The sequence below is a fragment of the Tachyglossus aculeatus genome, chromosome 22 (genome assembly GCF_015852505.1).
Source record: "Tachyglossus aculeatus isolate mTacAcu1 chromosome 22, mTacAcu1.pri, whole genome shotgun sequence".
Lineage (NCBI taxonomy): Eukaryota > Metazoa > Chordata > Mammalia > Monotremata > Tachyglossidae > Tachyglossus > Tachyglossus aculeatus.
The window spans coordinates 40,129,256-40,154,703 of NC_052087.1; the positions used below are offsets into that span (position 1 = coordinate 40,129,256).

General features: G+C 46.4%; 1 protein-coding gene across 1 annotated transcript in view; it reads right to left on the reverse strand.

The window, feature by feature from the left end:
* Positions 1 to 25,448, reverse strand: part of AMPD3 (adenosine monophosphate deaminase 3) — a 121,950-nt gene that overhangs the window by 58,586 nt on the left and 37,916 nt on the right. The window contains exons 3-4 of the mRNA XM_038765039.1: positions 9,597 to 9,813; positions 1,568 to 1,733 (exon numbers count right to left, since the gene is read on the reverse strand). Coding sequence (XP_038620967.1) covers positions 1,568 to 1,733; positions 9,597 to 9,813 — 383 coding nt within the window. The remainder of the gene's footprint in view (positions 1 to 1,567; positions 1,734 to 9,596; positions 9,814 to 25,448) is intronic.

The window sequence follows — 25,448 nt, forward strand, 5'->3', positions numbered from 1 at the left end:
TGCTCCCTTTGTTTTTCCCCTGGCCCAGCCCCACAGTACTTACATAAATATCTGTAATTCATTACAGAACAGTGCTTGGCACATAGTAAGCACTTAACAAATACCATCTTTTTTAAAGTTTATATTAATACCCCTCTCTAGACTGTACGCTTGTTGTGAGCAGGGAATATGTCTTTTTATTATATTGTACTCTCCCAAGTACTAGTACAGTGCTCTGCGCCCAATAAATGCAATTGAGTAACTGAATGAATGAATGATTATTTTATATCTTCCCCAGCACGTGGAATATAATAATGACATTTATTAAGCGCTTACTATGTGCAAAGCACGTGCTATGCCCATAGAAAATGCTTAATAAATACCACAATTGTTATTATTATTACTGTCTAATGAGTAAAGAGGTCTCTGGGGTAATTTTCCCACTTTTCAGTTGGGAAAATAGGGCTACAGAGAGAAGCTGTGACTTGCCCAGGGACAGTGAGAAAACCAGTGGTTCTAAACCCTAATATGGTGCTCTCTTTTCCCAAGACCTTGCTAGAAACTATCACAGAAAATAGATTCAGTCATATGTCAGAAGAGACACTAAGCTCTTGCTGAATAATTGTTGAATAACCAGAATGGAACCTTTCAACTGGATTAAACCACCTTCTTTGGAGGTTGGACACTACTGTCATGGTAATTCAACATGTTCCTGGAGATTTACCATTTATGGTTTTTGTTAAGGGCTTACTATGTGCCAGGCACTGTTCTAAGCACTGGGGTGGATACCAGGTAATCAGGTTGGACCCAGTCCCTTTCCCACATGGGGCTCCCAGTCTTAATCCCCATTTTATAGATGAGGTAACTAAGGCCCAGAGAAGTGACATGACTGGTCCAAGGCCACACGGCCTTGAATTTACCCCAGCACTTAGAACGGTGCCTGGCACATAGTAAGTGCTTAATAAATGCCATTTAAAAAAATGAGTTTACAGTCTAGAGACGAGAAAGATACGTGAACTTTCATACTCACTCACTCACTCACTCACTCACAAGTCTCTCAGTCCTTCCCGGGCTAAACCGCATTTGTCAAATGCCGTTTCGAGGCCATACAGGGGAAGCAGCATGGCTCAGTGGAAAGAGCCCAAAAGCTCAGTGGCTTGGGAGCCAGAGGTCATGGGTTCTAATCCCGACACTGCCACTTGTCAGCTGTGTGAGTTTGGGCAAGTCACTTCACTTCTCTGGTCCTCAGTTCCCTCATCTGTAAAATGGGGATGAAGACTGGGAGCCCCACGTGGGATAACCTGATCACCTTGTATCCCTCCAGCGCTTAGAATAGTGCTTTGCACATAGAAAGCGTTTAACAAATGCCATCATTAATATTACCTAAAACCAGAGTCCGTCACGTACAAACAGTCTTGGGCAAACAGCTCCAGGAAGCGAAAGATTTTAGGGATCCCCGGGATCCCCAGGTTCCTTGAGCATCCACCTCAAGCCCAGTTCCGCTGCCGGTCCATCTCGGGATGTACCCGGGCCCGTCTTCCCCAACTCTCCGGACCGTGACCGCCAACCCGAGGCCAGCCTCTCTTACCTGGATGTACTTCACTTGCATTTTTCCACTGTTCTTCTTGCCCGTTACACAAGTACTGAGCTGTGGTTCTCGGGAAACGATGGTATGCGAGCCTTGAATACTTCTCTCGGATCAGGAGGGCTTTTGCGAGGCTTTTAGCAGCCTGTTCGTAATCGTCCACGGTAATCTACAGGAAATTGGTGTGTGATTAGTAATGTGGACAGAGGTCGGGGGACGGGGGAACCGAGGGATTCGCAAATTGCGGGCGATTTCCCCTGCTAGGGCTACCCCCAAAGGACAAAAGAATTGCCACTTTAGCTTAAAAACATTTTTCAATCAGGAATAAATCACCCCTGCTGAAAAAGAAATGTAGCTCAACTAATTCCCTGTTAGTTGATTTTTAATGGTATTTGGTAAGCGCTATGTGTCCAGCTTCATTCTGAGTGCTCGGGTAGATACAAGCTAATCAGGTGGGATGCAGTTGCTGTCTCACGTCTAAATAGGAGGTAGGATGGATTGAATCCCTACTTTGCAGTTGAGGAAACTGAGGCAAAGAGGAAGGGAAATGACTTGCCCAAGGTCACACAGCAGACTAGCTGGAATTGGAACCCCGGTCCTCTAGCTCCCAGGCCTGTGCTTTAATAATAGCATTTATTAAGTGCTTATACTATGTGCCAAGCACTGTTCTAAGCACTGGGGAGGTTACAAGGTGAACAGGTTTCCCACGTGGGGCTCACAGTCTTAATCTCCATTTTACAGATGAGGGAACTGAGGCACAGAGAAGTGAAGTGACTTGCCCAAAGTCATACAGCTGACAAGTGGCAGAGCCGGGATTTGAACCCATGACCTCTGACTCCAAAGCCCGGGCTCTTTCCACTAGGCCACACTGATGATGGTGATGATGATGATGGTATTGGTTAAGCGCTTACTATATGCCAGGCACTGTACTAAGCATTGCTTCCCTGGTTCTTGGAAACAGATGGGCAGGGTAACAGGCAAGCTTATGAGCATTATCTCAGCTTCCTCCCTCACTCCGGGAAGGACCAGGTAATTCTACGTGAAAAATAAATGTGACAAAATGAGCCTGCAAGGATTAAATCAAACATTATTCCGACCATCTTAGTCATTCAATTCCAGACTTTGTATTTTTACCTCTTTCTCCCTTTCTTTTTGAATTTTGCCCAAAGGAATTTGGGCTCCCAAATCCCCAAAACTTTAGAAGCAGCATGGCTCAGTGGAAAGAGCCCAGACTTTGGAGTCAGAGGTTATGGGTTCAAACCCTGGCTCTACCAGTTGTCAGCTGTGTGACTTTGGGCAAGTCACTTCACTTCTCTGGGCCTCAGTTACCTCATCTGTAAAATGGGGATTAAGACTGTGAGCCGCCCATGGGACAACCTGATCACCTTGTAACTTCCCCAGCGCTTAGAACAGTGTTTTGCACATAGTAAGTGCTTAATAAATGCTATCATTATTATTAGCCAGGTGGTTCATTGCCTGCTTACTTCTGTCCAATCCCTGGCCATTCACTCAAAGGTCTGCTGGCCCGGAGAGTGGAGCGGTTGTGGCGAAGCAGATAGAGATAGGTGTAGGACCCATGTCCTGAGCAAGCTGACCCAGCTGGAGTTGAGTGGGGAAAGAAAGGAAGGGGGATAAGGAAGGGTGGGAGAAGAAGAGGTAGGGGAGGAAGGAAGGAGGGAGGAGGGAAGGAAGGGGTGGGGGAAAGAGCAGAAAAGGAGGTGGCACTTTAAAGGAAATGCTTATCTCTACAGTAGCCACACCTTGCCCTGCCCTTTCCCTGATCGATTTTGGGGAACCTCTGATTGCCATGTCCATCCCTGCCCTGGGCAGGGTCTGGAGAGGAGCCAACTTCTGGGGTGGAATTACTCAGAAGTCAGAGAACTGGCCTGACAATCGGAAGGATCTGGGTTCCAATCCCCGCCCTGCCACATATCTGCTGTGTAACCATGGACAAGTCACTTCACTTCTCTGTGTCTCAGTTCCCTCATCTGTAAAATGGGGATTAAGACTGTGAGCCTCATGTGGGACAGGAACTGCGTCCAACCTCATTAGGCTGTATCTACCCCAATGCTTAGTTCGGTGGCTGGAACATAGTAAGTGCTTAATAAATGCCACATTTTTTAGCTGAGACCTTCCATCCAGTCTCTGCATTGTTGGATTTTTTCCATGCACAACAACACTGGTGTGGCTGAAAAGGGTCACAAGTTCTGCTTGAAAGTCTGATGTCCCTGAGGTTTGGCCTTATCTGTGGATCTGTCCTTGCCTAAAATTTCCCTAGCTCTTAGTACGGGGCTCTGAGCATAGTAAGTGTTTGATAAATACTACTCATCGATTGACTAGTAGCTAAATGAGATGAAGGCACTCTGTCTACCCTCCGAGGGGGACGCCGGGGGCAGTTTGTAGGAATTCAATAAATCAATCTATGGTATTTACTGAGCACTTACTATTGCTAAATGCTGTACTAAGTGCTTGGGAGAGTAAATCAATGGTATTTATTGAGTGCTTACTGTGTGCAGAGCACTTTACTAAGTGCTTGGGAGAGTACAGAGTAACAGAATCGGTAGACATGTTCCCTGCGCACAAGGAGCTTACAGTCTAGTGGGGGAGACAGGTATCAAAATAAATTACGGCTATGTACACAAATGCAGAGGGGAGAGGGAGAAGGGGAGACAATGGGAGGTGATGTAATTTTAATAATCAATCAATTGTATTTATTGAGCGCTTACTGTGTGCAGAGCACTGTACTAAGCGCTTGGGAAATAAAGTTGGCAACATATAGAGACGGTCCCTACCCAACAGTGGGCTCACAGTCTAGAAGGGGGAGACAGACAACAAAACAAAACATATTAACAAAATAAAATAAATATAATAGATATGTACAAGTAAAATAAATAGAGTAATAAATACGTACAAACATATATACATATATACAGGTATACAGAGGAGAGTGAGGGTCTGTCACATACGAAGTGGGAGGGAGTTCCAGACCAGAGGCAGGATGTGGGCTACGAGTTGGAGACGAGATAGATGAGATCGAGGTACAGCAAGAAGGTTAACAAGTGCTTTGCACACAGTAAGCGCTCAATAAATACGATTGAATGACTCTGAGGTGCTCCTTGTTTTGTTTTGTTGTCTGTCTCCCCCTTCTAGACTGTGAGCCTATCATTGGGTAGGGATTGTCTCTATCTGTTGCCGAACTGTACTTTCCAAGCACTTAGCACAGTGTTCTGCACACAGTAAGCGTTCAATAAATATGACTGAATGAATGAATTAGAGAAGCGGAGTGTGCAGGCTGCGCTGAAGTAGGAGAGTAGCGAGGTGAGGAAGGAGGGGCCAAGGGGATACAAGGTGATCAGGTTGTCCCACGTGGAGCTCACAGTCTTAATCCCCATTTTACAGATGAGGTAACTGAGGCACAAAGAAGTTAAGTGGCTTGCCCAGGGTCACACAGCTCTATTTATTTTGTTCTATTTATTTCATTTTGTTAGTATGTTTGGTTTTGTTCTCTGTCTCCCCCTTTTAGACTGTGAGCTCACTGTTGGGTAGGGACTGTCTCTATATGTTGCCAACTTGTACTTCCCAAGTGCTTAGTACAGTGCTTTGCACACAGTAAGCACTCAATAAATACGACTGATTGATTGGTGGAGCCGGAATTTGAACCCATGACCTCTGACTCCCAAGCCCGGACTCTTTCCCCAGAGCCACCCTGCTTCTCTAAAGCAACTTACCTCTAGACCATAAACTCGTTGTGGGCAGGGAATGCATCTGTTTATTGTTATATTGTACCCTCCCAAGTGCTTACTACAGTGCTCTGTCCACAGTAAGTGCTCAATAAATACAACTGACTGATTGACTGACTAAACGTTGTGACAGAAGACTCAAGGGGGAATTAGATAAGGTCCTAGTGCTCACAGTCCAGTGAACTGAAGCTCCTGAAATGCAACAGCAACAACTCTGTCCATTCTACAATCTTCATGATTTTCTTCCACTAAACTTTAATAAAAGCTAAAGGACAGCACCCTGAGATAGTCAGCGAGATGATGTGCAATGAATTAAGATTCCACCCTCTACTTAAGTGTTAGAGAATGCGTTGCATTCCTCCTAGCAGCTTCTCCAGTGACAGATAATAATAATAACTGTGGTATTAGAGAAGCAGCATGGCTCAGTGGAAAGAGCCCAGGCTTGGGATTCAGAGGTCACGGGTTCTAATCCCAGCTCCACCACTTGACAGCTGTGACTTTGGGCAAGTCACTCAACTTCTCTGGGCCTCAGCTACCCATCTGTAAAATGGGGGTTAAGACTGTGAGCCCCACGTGGGACAACTGATCACCTTGTATCTACCCCAGCGCTTAGAACAGTGCTTTGCACATAGTAAGCACTTAACAAATACCATTATTATTATTATTTGTTAAGAGTTTACTATGTACCCGACACTGCATTATGCACTGGGGTAGACACAAGCAAATTGGGCTGGACACAGTCCCTGTCCCACATGGGGCTCACAGTCTTCATCCCCATTTTACAGATGAGGGGACTGAGGCCCAGAGAAGCGAAGTAACTTGCCCAAGGTCGCCCAGCAGACAAGGGGCAGAGCTGGGATTAGAACCGGGGTGTCCTCTCAATCCTGGGCAGGCTAGCATGGCCTAGTGAAAAGAGCACAGGCCTGGGAATTGGAGAATCAGGGTTCTAATTCCAGCTCTGCCACTTGTCTGCTGGGTGACCTTAGGCAAGTCACTTCATTTCTTTGTGCCTCAATTCCCTCATCTATAAAATGGGGATTAAATCCTTCTCCCTCCGACTTAGAGTGTGAGCCCCAAGTGGGACAGGGACTGTGTCCAACCAGTTTGTCTCAAACAGTGCCTGGCACAAAAAAAGCACTTAACAGGTACCATAAAATAAATAAAATCTATGCATGCAGACATGTTGAAAATAAACAATGGCAAAATTCTGCCCACTTAACTAGGAAAGACAGTCACAAAAGGTCTTGACAGAGGAATCCAAAAACGGAGGAAATAATAATAATAATAATAATAATAATGGCATTTGTTGTGCTCTTACTATGTGCAAAGCACTGTTCTAAGCACTGGGGGATACAAGGTGATCAGGTTGTCCCACGTGGGGCTCACAGTCTTAATCCCCATTTTACAGATGAGGTAACTGAGGCTCAGAGAAGTTAAGTGACTCGCCCAAGGTCACACAGCAGACATGTGGTGGAGTCGGGATTGGAACCCATGACCTCTGACTCCAAAGCCTGTGCTCTTTCCACTGAACCACGCTGCTTCTCTCGGGTCTTACATATTCAAGAAGAGATTTTTTCCAAGGAAAAGCAAGCTTTCTTACAATTAACTATAAATATCAGTAGATGAACATTTATCACCATCAAAATAACCATGTATTTCCTGCTTTCTCTTGAAGATATGACTACACAAGTGCGTGTTTACATATGTGGCATGTGAAAACTACGCTCTCCTTCATCCAGGCCTGTGGGCTCAGCGGCCTGGAAAGAATTAGAGTAGCTTAATAAAATCTTACCCCCTGCCTGGTCTCAGTATAAATTTAATAACTGTGATTCCATCCCTCAGGCTAATATGGCTCACAACCTCAGCGAGCTTATCAATACGATGCTGGTAAGGGAGGAAAGAACTGAGAAAAAAATGTTTCCTGGAGTTTTTGTGAACCTGTCTGCAGAAGCGATTTGACTTAGTGGAAAGAGCATGGGCCTGGGAATCAGAGGACCTGGGTTCTAATCCCGACTGCCAACTGCTTGCTGTGTGACCTTGGGCAAGTCACTTCACTTCTCTGTGCCTCAGTTTCCTCAACTGTAAACCGGGGATTCAATACCCGCTCTCCTTCCTACTTAGAACGTGAGCCCCACAGGGGAAAAGGACTCTCTCCAACAAGTACACTCCTCTAGACCACAGGCTCCTCTAGACTGTAAGCTCACCGTGGGCAGAGAATATGTCTGTTATATTGTTCTACTGTAGTCAGTCAGTCAGCTGTATTTATTGAGTGCTTACTGTATGCAGAGCACTGCACTAAGCACTTAGGAGAGTACAATATAACAGATACATTCCCTGCCCACTCTCCCAAGCCCTTAGTACAGTGCTCTGCACAAAGTGCTCAGTAAATATGGCTGACTGATTGATGGATTACTCCAGTGGTTAGAACAGTGCTTAATCATAACAATAATAATAATAATTGTGGCATTTGTTAAGCGCTTACTATGTGCCAGGCACTGTACTAAGCACTGGGATAGATACAAGGTAATTGGGTTAGGCACAGTCCCTGTCCCACCCTCGGCTTATAGCCTTCATCCCCATTTTACAGATGAGGTAACTGAGGCCCAGAGAAGTGAAGTGACTTGCCCAGGGTCATACAGCAGACAAGTGGAGGAGCCAGGATTAGAACCCACTTGATTAGAACCCAGTGCTAGACACAAAGACTCTCAAGACTGCGAGCTTGTATGTCTGTTGTTGTATTGTACTCTCCCAAGTGCTTTGTACAGTGGTTTGTAAACAGTAAGTCTCAATAAATAGGAATGAATGAATGAATGGATGAATGAATAGTCAGCACTGAACAATTCCAGAGAAGCAACATGGCATAGTGATGATGATGATGGTATTTCTTAAGCGCTTACTCTGTGCCAAGCACTGTTCTAAGTGATGGGGTAGATACAAGGTAATCAGGTTGTCCTACATGGGGCTCACAATCTTAATCCCCATTTTACATATGAGGTAACTGAGGCCCAGTGAAGTGAAGTGACTTGCCCAAGGTCATACAGCAGACAAGTGGAGGAGCCAGGATTAGAACCCACTTGATTAGAACCCAGTGCTAGGCACACAGACTCTCTAGACTGCGAGCTTGTTGTGGGCAGGGAATGTGTCTGTTGTTGTATTATACTCTCCCAAGCGCTTTGTACAGTGGTTTGTAAACAGTAAGTCTCAATAAATAGGAATGAATGAATGAATGAATAGTCAGCACTGAACAATGCCAGAGAAGCAACATGGCGTAGTGACGATGATGATGGTATTTGTTAAGTGCTTACTCTGTGCCAAGCACTCTTCTAAGTGATGGGGTAGATACAAGGTAATCAGGTTGTTCCACATGGGGCTCACAATCTTAATCCCCGTTTTACAGATGAGGTAACTGAGGCCCAAGGAAGTTAAGTGGATCTCCCAAAGTCACACAGCAGATAAGTGGCGGAGCCGGGATTAGAACTCACGACCTCTGACTCCCAAGCCCGGGCTCTTTCCACTAAGCCACGCTACTTCTCTAGTGGATACAGCACGGGCATGGGAGTCAGAATGTCATGAGTTCTAATCCTGACTCCACCCCTTGTCTGCTGTGTGACTTTGGGCAAGTCACTTCACTTCTCTGTGCCTCGGTTAAATCATCGGGAAAATGGGAATTGAGACTGAGAGCCTCATGTGGGAGAGGGGACTGTGTCCAACCTGATTTGTTCAAATCTGCCCCAGTGCTTAGTACAGTGCCTGGCACGTAGTAAGCGCTTAACAAAATATCACCATCATCATCATCATCACCATCGCCAAGCTAGCTCTCTTCCTCCCTTCAAGGCCCTGCTGAGAGCTCACCTCCTCCAGGAGGCCTTCCCAGACTGAGCCCCTTCCTTCCTCTCCCCCTCATCCCCCTCTCCATCCCTCCATCTTACCTCCTTCCCATCCCCACAGCACCTGTATATATGTATATATGTTTGTACATATTTATTACTCTATTTATTTATTTATTCATTCTACTTGTACATATCTATTCTATTTATTTTATTTTGTTAGTATGTTTGGTTTTGTTCTCTGTCTCCCCCTTTTAGACTGTCAGCCCACTGTTGGGTAGGGACTGTCTCTATATGTTGCCAATTTGTACTTCCCAAGAGCTTAGTACAGTGCTCTGCACATAGTAAGCACTCAATAAATACGATTGATGATGATGATGATCATTGTTGTTATTATTATTTTTATTATTATTATTATTATTATTATTATTATTATTACCCTAATAAGAGAAGTAGACGCCTTACCCCAGCACAGTAATCGCCACTAATTGTGACCCGCTGAAACTCTGGCATGGCAAACGGCACGGATGCAACCAGGCAGGTGGCTCCGGCCAAGACCGGAGTGGCGGGAGAGGCAGTCGGACTGATGGACGAGGTTCCCTTCCAATCCTGCTTCCAGTCTTGCTGGCTCGGGATCTGCAGGGACAATGACTGGGACCGAATCATCTTGAAACTTTTCTTCCTAGGAGTCAACGACACGGAAACGGAACAGATCAGCGCTTAATCACGGCAAGAAGCCTGACGGCACGGTGGATTAGCGGCCCGGTGATAAACCGTCTCCATTAGCCGTTCGACCAGGTGATTTCGCGATGATGAATCGCTCGGGTCAGGTCTCCTACTAACGAGCCTGGAATTAATTTTGTCTCACGTCTCCGTCTCCTGTGTTTCTGTCAGCTCTGTGGAGACACGTGTTCAAAATGTCTCCTGTGTAGAATCGACCTGAGTGAGGAGGACTTTCCGGCCTGCTCCCGTTCCAGGTACTTCAGTAACAATGCGGTGAAGGACAAGCGCGGCGGAAAGATCACTACCTAAATGACAGTTAACCGAACAATCGGCTGTCTGAATTTATAGCAAATATGGTATTCATTAAGCATTTACTACGTGCCAAGCAGTGTGAGAAGCAGCGTGGCTCAGTGCAAAGGGCTTTGGAGTCAGAGGGCACGGGTTCAAATCCTGACTCCACCACCTGTCTGCTGTGTGACTTTGGGCAAGTCACTTAACTTCTCTGGGCCTCAGTTACCTCATCTGTAAAATGGGGATTAAGACTGTGAGCCCCACGTGGGACAACCTGATCACCTTGCATCCCCCTAGCACTTAGAACAGTGCTTTGCACATAGTAAGCGCTTAATAAATGATATTATTATTATTATTACTAAGCACTGGGGTGTATACAAACAAATAGGGTTGGACACAGTCCCTGTCCCACGTGGGGCTCACAGTCTCAATCCCCATTTTACAGATGACGTAACTGAGGCCCAGAGAAGTGAAGTGACTTGCTCAAGGCCACGTGGCAGACAGTGGATCAAAACAAGGCTCGGAGTGTCTAGACAAAATTAACACTGCCAGTGGCAGAGAAAGCCACGTGTGCTTTCGTGCGGCTAGCCCAACTCTGCACCATTGGAACCAGCCTTGATCCCCGTTAATTTGGAGAGAAGCAACTTTCTACTGCACCTCTCCTTCCTGGCTGTTTTGTACATGGGAGTTGGAAGCGCAGAGGAGGAGGAGAAGAACTATAAGATGCTGCCCAATAACCAGGGGGACATGGCCGCCAAACCGAGGCTCAGAGAAGTGAAGTGACTTGCCCAGGGTCACACAGCAGACGTGGCAGAGCCGGGATTCCAACCCATGACCTCCGACTCCAAAGCCCATGCTCTTTCCACTGAGCCACACGGCTTAAATACCTCATTTTATTCAGATCCATTTGGACAATTGCTGGGAGTCTTCCAAATCTGGCCCCAGGTGGAAGGGGCTGGGTGGAGGTCACTGCTTGTACATATCTATTCTATTTATTTTATTTTGTTAGTATGTTTGGTTTTGTTCTCTGTCTCCCCCCTTTTAGACTGTGAGCCCACTGTTGGGTAGGGACTGTCTCTGTATGTTGCCAATTTGTACTTCCCAAACGCTTAGTACAGTGCTCTGCACATAGTAAGCGCTCAATAAATACGATTGATGATGATGATGATGATGATGATGATGATGATGATCACATTTAAGGCCCAGCTCCTCTAAGAAGTCTTCCCTGACTAAGCCCTCCTTTCCTTTTCTCCGTCTCCCCTATGAATCTTCCAGACTTACTCCCTTTTTTCATCCCCTCTCCAGCCCCACAGCACTTATAATAATGGCATTTATTAAGCACTTACTATATGCAAAGCACTGTTCTAAGCGCTGGGGAGGTTACAAGGTGATCAGGTTGTTTCAAGTGGGGCTCACACTCTTAATCCCCATTTTACAGATGAGGTAACTGAAGCTCAGAGAAGTGAAGTGACTTCCCCAAAGTCACACAGCTGACAAGTGGCAGAGTCGGGATTTGAACCCCAGGCTTCTGACTCCAAAGCCCATGCTTTTTCCACTGAACCATGCTGCTTATGTACATATCTGTAATTTATTTATTTATATCAATGTCTTTCTCTCCTTCTAGACCGTAAGCTCGTTGTGGGCAGGGGCTGTGTTTGTTATATTGTTAAATTGTACTCTCCTAAGCGCTTAAGACAGTACTCTGCACACAATAAGTGCTCAATAAATAGGACTCACTGATTTATTGACTGACTGACTGACTGTTGGCAGCTAAGTGGGGTTGGTTTCACAATACTTTTCACCGCAAGGCTCCAAGCAGAAGCTCACAGTTCCATCCGCTGCAAGGTCCACCCCTTTTTTTTCTTTTTAATGACATTTATTAAACCCTTACTATATGCCAGGCACTGTTCTAAGCACTGGGGTAGATACAAACTAATCAGGCTGGACACCGTCCATGTCCCACCCTGGGCTCGCAGTCTTAATCGTTATTTTGCAGATGAGGTAACTGAGGCCCAGAGAAGTGAAGTGACTTGCTCAAGATCACATAGCAGACAACCTGTACTTCCCAAGCACTTAGTACAGTGCTTTGCACACAGTAAGCGCTCAATAAATACGATTGAATGAATGAAGTGGTGGACCCGGGATTGGGATTAAGATTGGGAGCCAGCCCACGCCCTGGCCCTGCCCCAAATCACCCCCTTTTCATTCATTCATTCAATCATATTTATTGAGCACTTGCCGTGTGCAAAGCACTAAGTGCTTGGGAGACAACAATATAGCAATAAATAGACACATTCCCTGCCCATAATGAGCTTACAGTCTAGAGATGAGTTTACAGTCCCTCTGCCTGGCAAACAGGATTCTGTAGTTAAGTTGGCTAAGCCACTGCCCACAATTCCTAACCCCAGTCACCTAACTTTCCCCTCACCTTTAATGCAGGCTTCAAAACAACCCCCTCTCCCTCATACCAGGGAGGAGATGGGCTCAGAAAAGAGACAGAATCCCAGGGACATCGCTTACCTGAAGCATCCTGCATGACAGCTCCATGAAGGGAAAGAAAGAGTCTGTGGATTGCTCTTGCCTCGTTCCTATTTCTATCATCGGGCATCACGCCCGCGGCCCTCCGAGACGTCACCTCTGCCCCATCCCCGGACTCAACACGGGCCCGTTAGGAACTGTTCCCTCGAGGTAAAGAGGATGAAAAGTAAATCCCGGGAAATATGGCAGCCAAGAAGAGAAGAGACCCACTCCAGGGCTCAGGAGAAGACCACACGCAAGACAGCAGTCTTCCCTTTCATGCGTCGCCCCGCTGGGGTAGTTGTTCACAGCAGGGTAGAAGTCAGACACCAGGAAGGATTTCTTCCCCGGTGACAACCTAAATTGCCATGATCTTGGTCATCAAGTATTTCCCCAGCTACTGATTGTCAGGAATGATAATGATCCTCCTGAACGTCACCATCAATGCCTGCGGGTGTTGACAGCAAGAAGCAAGGGAGTTTCGGCGTTCCCCAGGCACTGAAGACCCAAATCTCTCCCCAAGACTTGGGGCAGGGAGGGGCACCGTGATGCCGGCGGAGACCCCAAGTCACATTCAGCTGAGCTTGGGGGAGTCCCGGTGGAATGGAAGTTCCCATGCTCCCGGCTCTCCTCCCCAGAGGGCAGGGATCATGGTTCATGTAAGGGCCAAACATCACCTAACTCATGACGGAACTAAATTTGAATGCTGACTCAAATTTATGGCGATACTTAAAATCTGACTAGACAGCAAGTGTCAAGTCCCGTTGTTATTTGTAGAAACTTATACTATCTTGTGCATCATGGCTTGGGAAAAAAATACTTTGGCATTCAGCTCCATCGGGAAAAAGAGGCAGGGCCCATCCTCAAGGAGGCAAACAGATCGGATATAGTGCCAAAAGGGATTCAAACTTTAAACTAAAAATAAGAGAGGAAGAAGAAGAAGAAGGAGGAGGAGGAGGAAGGAGGAAGGAGGAAGGAGGAAGGAGGAAGGAGGAAGGAGGAAGGAGAAGGAGAAGGAGGAGGAGGAGGAGGAGAAGAAGAAGAAGGAGAAGAAGAAGAAGAAGGAGAAGAAGAATTACAGTATTTGTTAAGTGCTTTCTATGTGCCAAGCAATATTCTAAATACTGGGTAGATATGAGAATATCAGTTTGGGCACAGTTCCTGTCCCAAATAGGGCTCACAGTTTAGATAGAAGGAAGTAGGATTTAATCCCCCATTTTTACAGATGAGGAAACTGAGGTAAGGAGAAGTTTAAGTGACTTGCCCGAGGTCACACAGCAGATAAATAATAATAGTAATGATGGTATTTGTTAAGCGCTTACTATGTGCAAAGCATTGTTCTAAGTGCTGGGGAGGTTACAAGGTGATCAGGTTGTCCCGGGGGGGCTCACAGTCTTAATCCCAATTTTACAGATGAGGTAACTGAAGCACAGAGAAGTTAAGTGACTTGCCCCAAGTCACACAGCTGACAGTTGGCGGAGCCAGGATTTGAACCCATGACCTCTGACTCCAAAGCCTGCGCTCTTATCACTAGACCTCGCTGCTTCTATATGCTGCAAATGAATGACCATGTCCAGTCTTCTCTGGACACAAAAGTCCCACTTAGCTTCTTAAAGCGGTTTCGTCAGCACCTCATATTCACATCACAACCCAGTATATCACTTACCACATTCAACATTAAATGGGAAGAGGCATCATCAGGTTGGAGGGAAGGGAGGAGGTATTAAGCAATCAGGATGGGCAGAAAACAGCACAATAAGCACATAAGCACACAGCATGGCAGAGCTAGGAACCGTTGAGCAATAACATCAGACTGTAACCTCCTCAGGTAAGCTCCCTGCGTGCGGAGAACGTGTCTACCAACTCGAATTGTACTCTCCCAAGCCCTGAGTACGGTGCTCTGCACTTGATAAGCACTTAATAAATACCACCGATGGATCGATTGATTGCTTTAAGACAGGGATTGTGTCTACCAGCTAGTGCAGTTCTCTGCACACAGTATGCATTCAAGCAATGTTTCTTAGTGGTTAGAGCGTGGGCCTGGGACTCATAGTGACCTGGGTTCTAATCACAGCTCTGCCACTTGTCTGCTGTGTGACCTTGGGCAAGTCACTTCACTTCTCTGTGCCTCAAATAACTCATCTGTAAAATGGGGATTGTGAGACCTATATGGGACAGGAACTGTGCCCAACCTAATTAACTTGTATTTATTCCAGCACTTAGAACAATGCTGAGCACATCGTAAGCGCTTAACAAGTACCATTATTATTCTGATTATTATTAATCAGAGAAGAAGCGTGGCTCAGTGGAAAGAGCACGGGCTTTGGAGTCAGAGGTCATGGGTTCGAATCCCAGCTCCACCACATGTCTGCTGTGTGACCTTGGGCAAGTCAACTTAACTTCTCGGCGCCTCAGTTCCCTCATCTGTAAAATGGGGGTGATGACTGTGAGCCCCACGTGGGACAAGTTGATCACCTTGTAACCCCCTGAGCTCTTAGAACAGTGCTTTGCACATAGTAAGCGCTTAACAAATGCCATCATTATTATTAATAAATACAATTGACTGATTTATTGAAGGGAGGGTTTGGGTCTACCAACTCTATTGGGTTGTACTCTCCCAAGTGTTTAGTATAGTGCCCTGCACACAGCAAGTGCTCAATACATACCACTGGTGGTTTGAAACAACAGTAAGAAACAGACAAAATGGGGAAAGCAGCCCTCAAAGTTCAGGCAGTTCACTGTGGGTCTAGGCCTCAGGTAGCTTCTGAGGCAAGATAATAATAATGATAATAATAATTGTAGTAATAATGGTATTTGTTAAGTGCTTACCATGTGCCAGGCTGGGGTAAATACCCCATTTTACAGCTGAGGTAACTGAGGCCCAGAGAAGTGAAGTGACCTGCCCAAGGTCACACAGTTGACAAATGCCCTCCCTCCACATATCCGCGAGGCTAGCTCTCTTCCTCCCTTCAAAGCCCTCCTGAGAGCTCACCTCCTCCAGGAGGCCTTCCCAGACTGAGCCCCCTTTTTCCTCTCCTCCTCCCCATCCCCCCGTCCTACCTCCTTCCCTTCCCCACAGCACCTGTATGTATGTTTGTACAGATGTATTACTCTATTTATTTTACTTGTACATATTCACTATTCTATTTATTTTGTTAATGATGTACATTTAGCTTTAATTCTGTTTGTTCTGACGACTTGACACCTGTCTACATGTTCTGTTTTCTTGTTTGTCTCCCCCTTCTAGACTGTGAGCCTGTTGTTGGGTAGGGACCGTCTCTATGTGTTGCCGACTTGTACTTCCCAAGCGCTTAGTACAGTACTCTGCACACAGTAAGCGCTCAATAAATACAATGGAATGAAGGAATGAATGAATGAAATGGCAGAACTGGGATTAGAACTCAGGACCTTCTAACTCCTAGGCCCGTGCTCTATCCACTAGGCCACGCTGCTTCTCTACGAGATTACCGTGAGAACTACGAGAGCTTTGAGATCTGCAGAGTGATGAGGTTCGGCAGACCTTCCAGCAGTTGTGGCGGCTATTACCAGGGTGGTATCGACGTGTCCAGTGTGAGAAGGACCGCTGGTCATTCATCAGTCTTTTCAGCCACAACCGCACACGGGGCCGGCAGCCCACTCAGTAGCAGCAGCAAGCCTGAACAAGAAACCAACTTGGGAGGAGCAGTGTAGCCTAATGGATAGAGCCTGGCGTGGAAGTCAGAAGGACCCAGGTTCTAATCGTGGCTCTGCCAAATGTCTGCTGTGTGACCTTCAGCAAGTCACTTCACTTGTCTGGGCCTCAGTTACCTCATCGGTAAAAGGGGGATTAAGATTATGAGTCTGTGACCAACCTGATTAGGGTGTATCTACCCCACCACTTAGTACAGAGGCTGTTACATAATAAGTGCTTGAAAAATACCATAAGAGTCAGCGATCTATGGTATCTATTGAGCTATTACAATGTTCAGAGCACCGTACTAAACACTTGGGAGAGTACAATACAACAGAATTAGCAGACACATTCCCTGCCCATAACCAGCCCAAAACGAGCCCTCAGTACAGTCCACTGCATATAGTAAGCGCTCAGTAAATATAATTGATGATACAAAAGAAATAAAGACACGATCTCCGCTCTCAAGAAGCTTACAACCTTAAATTGAGAAGCAGTGTAGGCTAGCAGATAGAGTAAGGGCAGGAAGGGAAGCAGCATGGTTCAGTGCAAAAAGCCTGGCCTTGGGAGTCAGAGGTCATGGGTTCTAATCCCGGCTCTGCCACTTGTCAGCTGTGTGACTTTGGGCAAGTCACTTCACTTCTCTGGGCCTCAGTTACCTCATCTGTCAAATGGGGATGAAGACTGTAAGCCCCACGTGGGACAATCTGATCCCCCCCACCAGCGTTTAGAACAGCGCTTTGCACATAGTAAGCACTTAACAAATGCCATCATTGTTATGAAGTCAGAAAGACCTGGGTTGTAATCCCGGCTCCACTACTTGTCTGCTGTGTGACCTTAGGCAAGTCATTTACCTTCTCTGTGCCACAGTTACCTCATCTGTAAAATGGGAATTAAGACTGGGAACTCCAAGTGGGACATGGACTGTATCTATCCCAGCATTTAGTACAGTGCCTGGCACAAGGCATTTAGCAAATACCCTTAAAAAAAATGAACGGGGGAGACAGAAGACAAAAATTAATAGGGCATTGGTAAGAATGAGAAAGCAGATAAAGTACATGCAAATGTTATAACAAATAAATGGTCAGATAAATGCTGCAGTGGCTGATGGGTTGGGGTGGCACGATGAGAAAAACAGGAGGGAATCATCTTGACAATCCTCCCAGAGGAGATGACTCCTTAGGAGGGTTTTCAAGGATGTCTTTCTCAAATGATCTTCAGTATGATCATTAGAATACCCGAAGAGATATACACATTTTACCAGTTTAAAAGAAAAAATTCAATTGAGCTTTAAGGCTTAACTCTGATGATTTGAGTCAATTAGCTCATTAGCCCATTACACGTTTGCAGGCTTATTTTGCTTTTTGTCGACAGGGGTGCAGGCTCCTTACAAGAGGGTCTGTTTTCCTTATTATTTACGTTCTAGAATTTAAAATGCGTGCCAAGGAAAGGGTTGAAGATAAAGCATTTTAGATGAGAGTTTTGCTTAGAAATTTTGAGGGAAGCCAATTCCCTTGTATTGTGCTCTCCCAATCATTTAGTTAGATGCCCTGCACACAGTAAGTGTGCAATAAATATGATTGATTCATTCATTAGTATTTATTGAGTGCTTACTGTGTGCTGAGCACTGTACTAAGCACTTCGGAAAGTACGCTACAACAATAAACAGTGACAATCCCTGCCCACACCGAGCTTACGATCTAAAGGGTAATTAGTTGATTCAAGTGTTCTCTGGAGCTGAGAGCCGGTAACTAAATATGTTATCCTTGGGGAAGGGCAGGTAATCTGTTCAGTAATCTCCTAGGGCTTAACAAGATGAGATCACTCTCCAGCCTAAATTACAAGAGGAAAATACGGTCAAGGGGGATAAAGTCAGCCCACCCCTCAGGGCAGTGAGTGGGAGTGTATTTGTGAGCCAGAGGATAAGACTAGCCTCCTGCTCTCCTTATCCTGTTGAACTATTCAGTTGGCCAACTTCAATAAATCAACCAGTGGTATTTATTGAGCATTGGCTGTGTGCAGAGCACTGTACTAAGCACTCAGACTGCTAGTGGGAGACCCCATTGGGAAAGCTTCCAACGTTCTTCAACCTTTCTTGACCCAGTTTGTTCATCATCACTGATTTGAAGTTAAACGTAAAAGGGGATCGAACTAGTTTTGGGTAGAGCATTCGGATAACAGATTCCTTTTCTCCAGGAAACAGGGTCTCTTTCCTGTTCATTTATTCAGTCATATTTGTTGAGTGCTTACTGTGTGCAGAATACTGTACTAAGCACTTAGGTACAATCCAACAATAAACAGATACATTCCCTACCCACAACAAGCGTACAGTCTGGGCGAGGGAGGGCGAGATAGACATTGATATAAATAAGTACATGACAGATATGTACATAAGTGCTGTGGGGCTGGGACGGGGGAAGAACAAGGGGAGCAAGTCAGGGTGACACAGAAGGGGGTGGGAGAAAAGAAAACAGGGGCTTAGTCAGGGAAGGCCTCCTGGAGGATATGTGCCTTCAAAAATGTCTCTCTCTCTTGCTCTCTCACATCTCTCACATATCTCTGTTTCACATGCAAGCATACACACACACACACACACACACACACACACACACACACACACACAGAGTCTCCTGACCCCCTCATCTGTCCAGGACCCTGCTGATTATTGATTGACTGATTGATCAATAATTGATTGATTGATTCTTCCTCAAAACTCCTTCTGGCCTTGGTGCCAAGGGCAGTTTTGTCTCTCCGGCCCTCCTCCTGCCTCTGACCATCCTTCTCTTTTCTTTCCTCTTTTCCTCTTCCATCCTCTTAACTGTGATTCATTCATTCATTCATTCAATCGTATTTATTGAGAGCTTACTGTGTGCAGAGCACTGTACTAAGCGCTTGGGAAGTACAAATCAGCAACGTATAGAGACGGTCCCTACCCAACAGTGGGTTCACAGTCTACAAGGTCTGTGATGATCCACAAGGCCCAGTTCTGGCCCTTCCCTTCCTTTTCTCCTCCTTTTAGGTCTAGGTCATGAGAGGCAGCTTGGCTCAGTGGAAAGAGCACAGGTTTGGAGTCAGAGGTCATGGGTTCAAATTTCGGCTCCGCCAATTGTCAACTATGTGACTTTGGGCAAGTCACTTCACTTCTCTGGGCCTCAGTTCCCTCATCTGCAAAATGGGGATTAAGACTGTGAGCCCCCCGTGGGACAAACGGATCACTTTGTAACCTCCCCAGTGCTTAGAACAGTGTTTTGTACATAGTAAGTGCTTAATAAATGCCATCATCATTATTATTATTATTATTTAAGATCCAGAAGGATGGGGAAAGGCCAGATGATGGAGCTGTGGAAGGAAGACTAAAGAAGTAGGGTGGCTTAGTGGGTACAGCATGTCACTCAACTCTCTGTGCCTCAATTATATCATCAGTAAGCAATGGATATTAAGACTGTGAACCCCCCATGTGGGACACAGAATGTGTTCAAGCTGATAAGCTTGTATCTACCCCAGCACTTTGTACAGTGCATGAGGGACTGTCTCTATATGTTGCCAACTTGTACTTCCCAAGAGCTTAATACAGTGCTCTGCACACAGTAAGCGCTCAATAAATACGATTGATGATGATTGATGATTATGATCACTTAACAAATACCATTTAAAAAAAATAAAAAACTTGGGGGCAGCTATCCTCTCAGGTAAAGTAACCTCAGTGACTTTTCCTTATCCTGCCCACCCCTATGGATTTCTCTGACGACTGTGGCTGCTGGGAGGAAAATTGAGGGGTGAAGGAGGCCTTCGATATTTCCCGGCAAAAGTTCTTACTGATGAAGAACATGGGGAGATATCACTTGCGGGGTCTTTAAACTGGAAAGGTTGAAATCCATTTACGGATGGAACTCGGTCATTCACTCAATCGTATTTTCATTCAATCGCATTTATTGAGTACCTACTATGTGCAGAGTTCTGTACTAAGCACTGGGGAAAGTACAACAATAAAGAAACACATTCCCTGCCCACAGTGAGCTTACACAGTGGGCAGGGAATGTGTCTACCAACTCTGTTATACTGTACTCTCCCAAGCGTTCAGTGTGGTGTTCCGCATACAGTAAGCACTCCATAAATATGACTGATAGATTGATTTGAACTCTCCCATTTCCTAAGACTGGGCTCCCGTGCTAAAAGGGAGCACTACTGAGAGCTCACCTCCTCCAACAGGCCTTCCCAGACTGAGCCCCCTTTTTCCTCTCCTCCTGCCCATCCCCCCGTCCTACCTCCTTCCCCTCCCCACAGCACCTCTATATATGTTTGTACAGATTTATTACTCTATTTATTTTACTTGTACATATTTACTATTTATTTTGTTAATGATGTGCATTTAGCTTTAATTCTATTTGTTCTGATGACTTGACACCTGTCCACATGTTTGGTTTTGTTGTCTGTCTCCCCCTTCTAGACTGTGAGCCCATTGTTGGGTAGGGACCGTCTCTATATGTTGCCAACTTGTACTTCCCAAGCACTTAGTACAGTGCTCTGCACACCATAAGAGCTCAATAAATACGACTAAATGAATGAATGAAAAGGGTCCCATTAATTTATCTGAGCCACACAGCAAGCTGGGAGGCGGCCTCAAAAATGAGACGCAACTTCATGTACTTAAACTGAACCTGCCCCATGGGCTGGCATGAGCTTCCTCAGTGAGATGGCTCCAGTTCCTCTTTCCATTAGCTATAGGTGACTGCACACACCACCCTGGCTCCAACCCAACTGAGGTGGACAGGCAGTGCAGCTCAGAGAAGCAACGTGGCTCAGTGGAAAGCACATGGGCTTTGGAGTCAGAGGTCATGGGTTCAAATCCCGGCTCTGCCAACTGTCAGCTGTGTGACTGTGGGCAAGTCACTTAACTTCTCTCAGTTACCTCATCTGTAAAATGGGGTTTAAAACTGCGAGCCTCCCCGTGGGACAACCTGATCGTCTTGTAACCTCCCCAGCGTTTAGAACAGTGCTTTGCACATAGTAAGCGCTTATCAAATACCATCATTATTATTAGTGGAAAGGGCCCAGGACTGAGAGTCAGGAGACTGGGCTCTTTGTCCCAACTCCACCACCTGCCTGCTGCGTGAACCTGAGCAAGTCATTTCACTTCTCTGAGCCTCAGTTTCCTCATCTGTAAAACCGGTGATGAAATACCTGCTCTCTCACTCTCTAAGACGGTGAGTCCCATCTGGGGTAGGGACTGCATCTGATCTCCATATCAGACATCAGCATCATAATGATAATAGTAATAATAATTATTCTAAGTGCTGGGGCAGATACAGGTTAATCAGGTTGGATCCCTGTCCCACTTTGGCCTCACACTCTTTTCCTCATTTTACAGATGAGGTAACTGGGGCCCAGAGGAGTTAAGTGACTTGCCCAAGGTCACACAGCAGCCAGGTGGCAGAGCCAGGATTAGAACACAGGTCCTTCTGACTCCTAGGCCCATGCTCAATCCACTAAGTCACATTGCTTCTTGTCTCTTCCCCAGTGCTTAGCACAGTGCTGGGCACATGATGGCTGTGGGTTCTAATCCTAGCTCTGCCACTTATCAGCTGTGTGACTTTGGGCAAGTCACTTAACTTCCCTGTGCCTCAGTTACCTCATCTGGAAAATGGGAATTAGGACTGTGAGCCCCACCTGGGACAATCTGATTACCTTGTATCTACCCCAGCGCTTAGAACAGTGTTTGGCACATAATAAGCACTTAACAAACACCATTATTATTCTAATAAACACTTAATAAGCACCACAATGGTTGGTCTGCTTTCCGCTTTGTTCCCCTGAATTGCACAAGTGATGGAATGGTAAGGGAAAGAGGGAGGAAAACCCAAAGCCCTCTTCTGTTTTACTTTTCCCGAGAATGGAAGCAAGAATGGAATCGGGAACAGGCTGGAATTTCCACCCATGATCTGCTAGGAAAGCAGCAGAATGCAGAGGTGACGGTCTGCTTATTTTTCAACAACCACCGGTTGCTCAACCTTTCTGTGGAAACTGCGTGTAGAAACATCCTGAATGACAGGCTCCTTCACATATAAATCAGTTTCATTTGACTTCCCGGCAACATCCTGGGCCAAAACCCCCAACTAATGGGCCAGGATGGTCATGAGTGGGGTTGACTGACCCCAAAGGGCTGGTTTTTGGTAAATTCTTTGATCCTTCTCACAATCACTCAACCACTTTTAGACTGTGAGCCCACTGTTGGGTAGGGACTGTCTCTATATGTTGCCAATTTGTACTTCCCAAGCGCTTAGTACAGTGCTCTGCACATAGTAAGCACTCAATAAATACGATTGATGATGATGATGATGACTGAGAAGCAGTGTGGCCTAGTAGAAAGAGCACAGGCCTAGGAGTCGGAGGACCTGGGTTCCAATCCCAACTCCACCATGAGCTCGGGCAAGGTCATCATTATCAATGGTATTTATCTTGTACTAGGCTCTTGGGAGTTAGCAGACACATTCCCTGCCCACAGTGAGTTTAGAGGGGAGACGGATGTTAATATAAATCACTCAACATCTCGGTGTCTCGGTTACCTCATCTGTAAAGTGGAGATGAAGACTGTGGGACAGGGACTGCGTCTGACCTGATTATCTTATTTCTACCCCAGGCCTTGGTTCAGTTCCTGGCACATAGTAAGCAGTTAATAAATACCATTAAAAAAAAAAATTTGAACGTCCTAGATGTCTCCTTCCTTCTCCTCATCCTTCCCTTGAAACCTCAGGTTCTGAAGCAGGAGAAGGTGAGAACCCTTGAGAACTGCCTACCGAGGGGAAACCCGGCCGGGAGGTGTAACAACAAACAAAGGAATGACGGGAGGAGGCCAACGTCAACCCACAGCTCATTAATATCAGCCAGCGCCGCTGTCACAGATAAGAAGCCACCAAGGATGTTTTTAGAAGCACTTCCCTTGGTGCTGTTGGCAGCCAGTCGAGGACGGAAGGGGTTGACCCCTCGAAGCGTGTTGCAAGAAAGCAGCGTGGCCTAGTGGGAAGAGCCCAGGCTGGGAGTCAGAGGATCTGGTTTCTAATCCCGGCTCTGCCACTTCTGTGTGACTTTGGGCAAGTCACTTCGCTTCTCTGGGCCTCAGTTCCCATCTTACAGATGAGGATAATAATAATAAGTGGCATTTGTTAAGCGCTTACTATGTGCAAAGCACTGTTCTAAGCGCTGGGGAGGATACAGGGTGATCAGGTTGTCCCATGTGGGGCTCACAGTCTTAATCCCCGTTTTACAGATGAGGTAACTGAGGCCCAGAGAAGTTAAGTGACTTGCCCAAGATCACACAGCAGACATGTGATGAAGTCAGGATTCGAACCCATGACCTCTGACTCCAAAGCCTGTGCTCTTTCCACTGAGCCACGATAATAATGGTATTTGTTAAGCGCTTACTATGGGCAAAGCTCTGTTCTTGAGAATTGAGACTGTGAATTGAGACTTGAGACTTGAGAATTGAGAACTGAGAATTGAATTGGATTGAGACTGTGAGCTCCACATGGGACAGGGATGGGGTCCAACTCAATCAATCAATCAATCAATCAATCGTATTTATTGAGCGCTTACTATGTGCAGAGCACTGTACTAAGCGCTTGGGAAGTACAAATTGGCATCACATAGAGACAGTCCCTACCCGATAGTGGGCTCACAGTCTAAAAGGGGGAGACAGAGAACAGAACCAAACATACCAACAAAATAAAATAAGTAGGATAGAAATGTACAAGTAAAATAAATAAATAAATAAACAGAGTAATAAATATGTACAACCATATATACATATATACAGGTGCTGTGGGGAAGGGAAGGAGGTAAGACGGGGATGGAGAGGGGGACGAGGGGGAGAGGAAAGAAGGGGCTCAGTCTGGGAAGGCCTCCTGGAGGAGGTGAGCTCTCAGCAGGGCCTTGAAGGGAGGAAGAGAGCTAGCTTGGCGGATGGGCAGAGGGAGGGCATTCCAGGCCCGGGGGATGACGTGGGCCGGGGGTCGATGGCGGGACAGGCGAGAGCGAGGTACAGTGAGGAGATTAGTGGTGGAGGAGCGGAGGGTGCGGGCTGGGCAGTAGAAGGAGAGAAGGGAGGTGAGGTAGGAGGGGGCGAGGTGATGGAGAGCCTTGAAGCCCAGGGTGAGGAGTTTCTGCCTGATGCGCAGATTGATCGGTAGCCATTGGAGGTTTTTGAGGAGGGGAGTGATATGTCCAGAGCGTTTCTGGACAAAGATAATCCGGGCAGCAGCATGAAGTATGGATTGAAGTGGAGAGAGACATGAGGATGGGAGATCAGAGAGAAGGCTAGTGCAGTAGTCCAGACGGGATAGGATGAGAGCTTGAATTAGCAGGGTAGCGGTTTGGATGGAGAGGAAAGGGCGGATCTTGGCAATGTTGCGGAGCTGAGACCGGCAGGTTTTGGTGACGGCTTGGATGTGAGGGGTGAATGAGAGAGCGGAGTCGAGGATGACACCAAGGTTGCGGGCTTGTGAGACGGGAAGGATGGTAGTGCCGTCAACAGAGATGGGAAAGTCAGGGAGAGGACAAGGTTTGGGAGGGAAGACAAGGAGCTCAGTCTTTGACATGTTGAGCTTTAGGTGGCGGGCGGACATCCAGATGGAGATGTCCTGAAGGCAGGAGGAGATGCGAGCCTGGAGGGAGGGGGAGAGAGCAGGGGCAGAGATGTAGATCTGGGTGTCATCAGCGTAGAGGTGATAGTTGAAGCCGTGGGAGCGAATGAGGTCACCAAGGGAGTGAGTGTAGATTGAGAACAGAAGGGGACCAAGCACTGAACCTTGGGGAACTCCCACAGTAAGAGGATGGGAGGGGGAGGAGGAGCCTGCAAAAGAGACTGAGAAAGAACGACCAGAGAGGTAAGAGGAGAACCAGGAGAGGACGGAGTCTGTGAAGCCAAGGTCAGATAACGTGTTGAGGAGAAGGGGGTGGTCCACAGTGTCAAAGGCAGCTGAGAGGTCGAGGAGGATTAGGACAGAGTATGAGCCGTTGGATTTGGCAAGCAGGAGGTCATTGGTGACCTTTGAGAGCGCAGTTTTGCTTGTGTCCACTCCAGCGCTTAGTACAGTGCCTGGCAAAGAGACAGTGCTTAACAA